This window comes from Arachis hypogaea, chromosome 10 (genome assembly GCF_003086295.3).
Source record: "Arachis hypogaea cultivar Tifrunner chromosome 10, arahy.Tifrunner.gnm2.J5K5, whole genome shotgun sequence".
Lineage (NCBI taxonomy): Eukaryota > Viridiplantae > Streptophyta > Magnoliopsida > Fabales > Fabaceae > Arachis > Arachis hypogaea.
Window position 1 is genome coordinate 102,730,309 of NC_092045.1, and position 7,435 is coordinate 102,737,743.

At 31.2% G+C, this 7,435-nt stretch overlaps 1 protein-coding gene across 2 annotated transcripts; it reads right to left on the reverse strand.

Moving 5' to 3' along the window:
- Nucleotides 1–2,460: 2,460 nt before the first annotated feature.
- Nucleotides 2,461–5,554, reverse strand: LOC112716189 (26S proteasome non-ATPase regulatory subunit 11 homolog). 2 transcript variants are annotated; one of them, XM_025768054.3, is made up of 3 exons: nucleotides 5,448–5,554; nucleotides 5,298–5,368; nucleotides 2,461–3,979 (listed from the first exon to the last, which is right to left on the reverse strand). In XM_025768054.3, the coding sequence occupies exon 3, from the start codon at nucleotides 3,957–3,959 to the stop codon at nucleotides 2,691–2,693; it is 1,269 nt and encodes a 422-aa protein (XP_025623839.1). In that variant the 5' UTR covers nucleotides 3,960–3,979; nucleotides 5,298–5,368; nucleotides 5,448–5,554; the 3' UTR covers nucleotides 2,461–2,690. The 2 variants fall into 2 exon arrangements, with proteins under 2 accessions (XP_025623839.1, XP_072061343.1); XM_072205242.1 differs by having other exon boundaries at nucleotides 5,298–5,488.
- Nucleotides 5,555–7,435: the final 1,881 nt, after the last annotated feature.

Here is a 7,435-nt window from a genome sequence, read left to right on the forward strand (position 1 = left end):
TAAAAAAATATTAAATTAATTATTAAAATTAAATTATCAATTTATTAAAATAATCAATTTTTGAATTTAAATTATTAGAGTTAGACAATGTAACCTCTTCATACCGTCAACATTACGTTTCCGTTCCATCTCAACCCTCCTTCTCCACTCACACCGTCATTCATGCCGGTCCTTTCTTCTGCCATTTAGCCCGACACACCTTCATCTTCGCCGGTCAGCTCGATGCGCCTCCTATCATCCAGTGTTGTCGTTATTTTTGCGCCACTCTTTCTTAGAGGTGTTGCTGCAGTGTCGCACCACCCTCTGATGGAGTTGCTGTTATGTCGTGTAGTGAGCTTCAAAGAAATATTAATGTTTATCAAACTCGAATATGGTTCTAGTTTCATCATCTATCTATGTAACTAGGTTTGTGTGTGTTTGTTTCTGGATCAATCCTACTATCTTTGCAACTATATAGGCCAATGTTTTTTTTTGAAAGGTTGCTAATAATAATAATAATAATAATAATAATAATAATAATAATAATAATAATAATAATAATAATAATAATAATAAGTTTTGTGTTAGAAACCAAAACATTCAATAAATAAATAAATATTTTTTTTATCTTCTCCTAAAAACCTTAAACATTTTCTGCACAACAGATTTGATATTCGGTCTATAATAAATTTATATTATTTCAAAAATTATTTTGTCAGAAAATTTGTTAGATGTTCATTTTATTAGTTATATGGATGGTTATTTTTATTCTAAAGTAGATGTTTATTTAATTTGGATTGGATTTAAATAGATACAATAAAATTTGATAAATGTTCATTTTACTATATATGTGGATTGTTATTTTCATTTTAAACCAACGTTCTTGATGAAAAAGAAGTTCAACAGCATTGAGACTGGCTAATAAGGAAGGGACCGACGCAATGAGAATTTGGGAAGGAGGTATATGGCGATAAAAGTGTTAAAAGGTGGACGGTTAAAATGTAAAAGGTAAAAATAGAATTTTTGGGAGGTTAATTTGTGATTGGGAGTGGAATTTTTTGTTTTTAACCTGGTTGGGCCAGAATTGTAACCCATTATTCGCGTTGTTCACAATTTCCATTGCTACCTAGTGGAACCATTAATAGATATTTAAAGCAATCTAATTTTGTAAAATAAACAAACTAAATCATATAATTTATTTTAATTTCTTCATTATCAAACCAATTTTAATAACTAGAACAATCAACACAAATCTAACATAATAAACACAAATCCTATTTTATAATAACTAATAACAAATACGAATAAAACCTAAACCCGAAATTCATAAATCCTAAATAGCATATTAATCAAATCCTAAATCCCTAAATTAACATATAACTAATCCCTAAATTAACATGTAAATAAATTTTAAATTATAATTTATATAAGAGGAAGATGCATGGAATATGCGGTGACGGAAGGAGATACAGCGGCGACAGTGCTGGACGGCGATGACAACGGTGTGGTGCGGCGACAGGGAACTGGCTAGTTTCCGTGAGAAGGAGAGATGGTGGTGAGAGACCGAGGCTGGAGCGGTGGTGGCGGGCTGGAGCGGCGACAACGGAAACGGGTAGAGAGAGAAACAGAGAAGAGGGGTTTAGAGAGAGAGGCTTTTCGAAATAAAGGAGGAAAGCATTCGTGCTCTCAATTTTAAGTTTGATTACCGTCGAATAAATCTTATGGTAATTTATTGCGTGTCATCAAAACGCAACGTTTAACTAAAAAGACTTACTGCTGGATTTTACCGACGGTAAATCCGACGTTAAAGTTCGCGTCTATTCCTTCACATTTTCTGCCAAGTATTACCCACGAATTTACCGTTGAAAAAGTTAATCCACCGGTAATTATTTGACATAACAAATTCTATCACAAAACCTTCTATAAATCAATCGGTAAATCCGACAATAACTCAAGACGCTAAATCCGACGATAAATCTAATTATACTCGACGTATTTCTTGTACTGATATATTGTGGATATTATTAAAATATATATCACATATATTAAAACAATATACAAGCAATTTTACTATATTGAGTACAGGAAAAATAATATATTCAATGTTTTAACACTGGGCTGGGTGGGATTTTCTTTATTTATATAAAATAAATCTGATATATGTACAGTTTTAAAATTATTTATATTTTTGTGTGATATCTCATTGACAGAATACTATTCCAAATAAAAAAGAAACATATATCAGGTTTACTGTCTGTGTGTAACGAAATGTTTACACAATTACACCTTATATTTTCTTAGTCCATTTTTTATTTCATCTTTAAATTTTAAATTAAATTTTTTATTTTTGTTACTAACCTTGACTAACGCTGCTAGAGGAATGGAATATGAGAGTTTAAAATGAAAATGTAATAGAGAATCCAATTAAATTCATTAAGATTATAAGCACACAAACTGCATAAATTTAACTGCAAACCTAACTGCCAAATTGATGCATCTTATTGCATAAATTTAAGCACGTTTGACTGATTGCAACTCTCATTGCAACTCTCCAAATCAAGTTGTTCAGCTATAAGACACAATCATAGCAGATAATGTAAGAGGTGTACCACATTTTTGGGTTGAAAAAATTCGAAATACCAAACAATTCATAAGCTTGATTTCATCAAGAAGTAAACATGGACAAGTATTGTGTTGAGTAACAAGAAAGCTCATGCCATTATCTTGGCAGACCTAGCATAAAGACTATCGACAACTTTCCCAATATTGGAAATGGTCTCCAGAGTTGCAGGATATATCGCGTCAGTCTTGGGGTCGTCAAATATGACGAGGCATCCGGCACCTTGATCCAATGTCCCCGCAAACTTCTTGTCCAAGATCATCTGAGACAACTTCCGCTCCACGTGATCCATAGGCAGTTCAATGAGCTCAGCAATGTGTGCAATCTCAACCCTTGAGAACGGCTCAATCAACCTGCAAAGATTCTGTTCCAAGAGGGTATCATACAAGGATTGTAAGTGCCTATGGACGATTGGGTCTTCCTCCAACTGGGCATTGTAGTCCCGCAGAGCAATCTCGAACAATCTCAGTGATCGCTTAGAATGAGCATCTGCAACAGCTTTCATTGCATCCAAGTCAGGGCCAACATATTGCAACCCGGCTTTAGAAGATATGATTCCACCAACGTCATCAGCCTGATTTACCATGATCTTACACAACAACATATATTTCAGGCTGAAAACAGCCTTTGGATCTTCAAGTGCATTGAAAGACTCAAAAGCTTCAAAGAAATAACTATATGCAGTTTTATAATCCTTCTCCTCAGCATGAAGTATTCCACTCTGCAGATCTATGGCACCTTGTTGTGCCGGAGGCACATAAATGGCATTAGCAGCAGTTCTTGCTGCAGTTAGCGCGGCTTTCGCCTTTGGAAGGTTTCTTAATGAGAAGTGTAGTTTGCTTTCCAGCAAGTCTATGTCTACGAGTAGAAGCTTGTCATCTAATCTTCTAACCTCTTTGATCAAGCTTGACAGAAGAGTCAAAGCTTCTGAATACTCCTTATTTTCCATTAGAAGTGCTGCAAGTCTTGCCTCGACTCGCTGCCTCAGGAATGTACGCTTCTCAGCATAAGTCCACTGCACCATTTCTCTGCAAAGCAAAATTTGAAGATCAGATGTCCCTGGGATTTTAGCAACTGCATCAATTATCCCCCTAACTATCTTTGCAGTTTTTGCCTTGGGTATCACTGAGAAAAAGGGCCTCAATTGTGTGAGAAGGCCGCGTAGATCCTCTCCTCTATTCTCTTGCCTTAGAAGGTCAGTAAGGTTTGTGATCGCCTGCTCTTTCATACGCAGAGCTTCAGATGAGGAAGAAGGATCCTCAAGTACACGATAAAGAATAGAAATAGCCTCAGATGGGTCTTTGGCCTCAACAGCAAGAGCAAGTGACTCTGTTGTTGCAGCAAGATGAGTTGTAGCCATGGCTCCTGTTGGAAAAAACTCTACAACAAAACATTTATAACATGAGTTTTGGAAATAAGAAGCAAAAGTAGCAACTTCTGCATTACTATCATTTAATTTGTGATTGCATGAAAAAAACAAGTAGGTGCAGATTAAATCAGTTTTAATAATTTTAACATTTAAATAATCTGAACATTTAAGCCTTGCATTAATTAAGACTTGTTGGATCAAATTTTCTATTCTATAATTCAGATTGGTTGCAGTAGTGAAACATATACTTTTTTCGTCGGTGTTGTCCATGGTATATATCGTCCAGCATTAGCAACCACAAATGGCAAGTGCATAAAGAGAAAAACGTTTGTTCACATTAGGTGGGTTTAGTTGATGGCAGTTTTTCAAATGAAAATCAAGTTTATCAAATACACTGTAAAAGTATCATCATAAAACCAAAGGCAAATTACACACATGAATCACCCCTTTTGAGGTTTGATGAAATAAAAACCTGACCCCCTATTTCTAAAATCATGCATTGACCTCTGAAATTTAGGTAATAATATTCTTCTATCTATCTATCTTATCTCCCTATATTTTATTTGATTTTTTTGCAAATAGGTGTCCAGGGTTTTTCATATCTATTTTCCCACCAAAATGTTTTTATATATATAGAACAAATTCAGCCTTCTTCTCAAGGGTGGAACTTTTTTTTCCATGGAAGAAGGAATTGTTCCTGTCAAGGTTAAACAAAAGTGAGGTTCAAAGTTCAAACATAACTATGGAGATAGTTCTTCATGATGCAAAGGTTAGCGTTTAGAGATGATTAACACACTCACTTTAAAATTAAAAGTCTTGTGAAAAAACAGGGGAGTAGGATTCATGGTTCAACTCCTAGATCAGTGGTAAGTACTCATTGTTGAATCCGAATACTTACTTTTTTTTTTCGTTGCATCCAGAATTTTCCTATCCCCTTCTATTAGGGCAGAAAATGTTTCTTTAAACTAGCAAGAAGAACATGTTAAAACAAACCACGTTCTGGAAAAGGAGTGGATCAAGCAAGATGTGAAATCATCAATTATACTTGAGATTAAGGTATGTTAAATCTATACATCAAAGGCATTTTGCTGCAGCAAAACAAAAGCATGTTATAGTTGAGTTGAGAAAGTTTCTACTTTTCCACTGTGCCTGTATATGCTACATTCAGATTTCAAAGACTCCTTCTCTACGGAAAACTAATTTTGGTTTTATTGTTTTTTATTTCTTTTTTTTCCTTCAATGCAAACTTCAGCACTGTCTGAAGAACTATTATTAGAACTTACAGGGAAAACAGACAAAAAAGAAGAACATGGAAGCAGAAAATCGTACCACGAAACGGAGAGACGACGCAGCTTGAGGCAATGGTCGTGAATCGCGGACGGGGGATGAGAATGGAGGCGCTGTGAATGGTGAATGATGAATAAGAGAGTGATTTAGGGTTTGTGCGATTTTCTGTTAAAGAGGGATAGAATACCTCACCTTGAAGCAAAGACTTTCGGAATTGGAGTCCAAAATGAGCTTGTTAGAAAGATTAAAAGAAGAAGAAACAATCTCCAAAATGTGTGTTACCAGGCATAGGATTTGACGGTTAATCCTTTGGACCATTAAATAATTTAATAATAAAATATGTTTTTTTAATTTTTTAATAATTATTAAATAATATTTATTCAATTTTAATTACAATTTAATGTTTTATATATTATTTAATTATTAAATTTATTATTTATTTTATAAATTATTATTTTATTATTATTTATTATGTTTATTAATAATTAAAAATAAAAATAAAAATAAAATAGATCTTTTATTAATCATAATTTTTATAAATATTTTGGCAATGCGAATCAACAAATTATTTTGTCTTTGATCCGTTACATCTGTACAAATAGTATTTTTTGGTAATTTAATCAATTAGAGGTACAACACAATCGATATAAGTTTTCTCAAAATTCAATCAATTGGAATGAGTTTTCTCAAAATTCAATCAATTAGAATTGTTACACAATCGATTGAATTTCGCAAAACAACAAAAGTATTTTCTTATTCAGTCGATTAATTGTGTAACAAAATCGATTGAATTTTGTACGTAATTAATATTATTTTCGTATTCAATCGATATATATATCAATTTAAAAAACTTATATTTTTACGATTAAATAATGTCATTTTTATTTATTATTTCAACAATTATGTCATACAAATATTGTATCTTGTTAATTATATTTTACTTTATATATTAATATGTTTATAAAAAAATATTTTTTTATTTTTTTATTTGTTTGTATTCTATTTATATGTTTGCATATATTAATGTTATTTCCATTTTTTAGATATTTATGACATAAATTAATATTTTTTAATTCTTACTTAGACTTTTTTTTAATTTTTTATTATTCTTTAGAGTAATGTATTTTGTATTGATTAACCACTGGAATATAATTCTCTAAAAAATTGGATATTGAGGAGATGGATAGGCAAAAAAGAAAAATTAGATATTAAGAAGATGAATAAATGATGAAAAAAATGATAAACAAATTAATAATCAAGGAGTTTGATAAATGATTACAATTGTAGAATTGGATATATAGTTAAAAAATAAATTGACGATAGATTATTCACCCATTATTAATATTAGTATTGAAAAAGATAAGATTATGATATCTAAATCAAAATAAAAACTTAAAAATTGAAAATATAATTTTAAAGATAAAATAGATGAATAATAAGATAATAATTTATAAAAGAAGACCACTCTAATAAAGATACTAAAAATGTCTTTTTTTAAAGACGTCTACATCTGTTATGTTATTATTGGACATCTTTATTAAACCGGTTAATAATTTATTTTTTAATAAATCAGAACAAATCGGTTTCTTATAGCAACAATAATAAACCCAATTATCTGCATTATAGTTATTAGACCCGATTTGATCCAATCGAATTACACAATCTAAACCGAATATCTTTAAATTTTTTTGATAAAAAGTCAAATATATCCTTAATTTTTTGTTTTGCGAATATTTAAATCCCTAAAAATTTAAAAATACAATTAAATTTCTAAAAAAATAGATTTATTGTTATTGTTATAAAAAAATCAGTTTTATTCTAATTTGTTAAGAAATTAAAAAATAGCTGGTTCATTAATACGTCCAATAATAATGCGACACTTAAGCGTCTTTACAAGAGCATCCCCTTTATAAAAAAGTGGCAAAAGAGTTATAATGACTTAATATACATTGCAGTTCTCAATTCAATCGATTGTGTTACCACAATAATCGATTGAATACGAAAATACCTTTAATTACGTACAAAATTCAATCGAATTGTGTTACAAAACCAATCAATTGTATTACCATGTCAATCGATTGAATAAGAAAACACCCTTATTGCTTTACGAAATTCAATCGATTGAATAAAAAAATCTATATTCTACAGTGCAATTCAATCGATTGAATTTTGAGAAAACC

Coding starts and splice junctions, on each gene's coding strand:
- LOC112716189 (XM_025768054.3), bottom strand. CDS start 3,959: ATGGCTACAACTCATCTTGCTGCAACAACAGAGTCACTTGCTCTTGCT.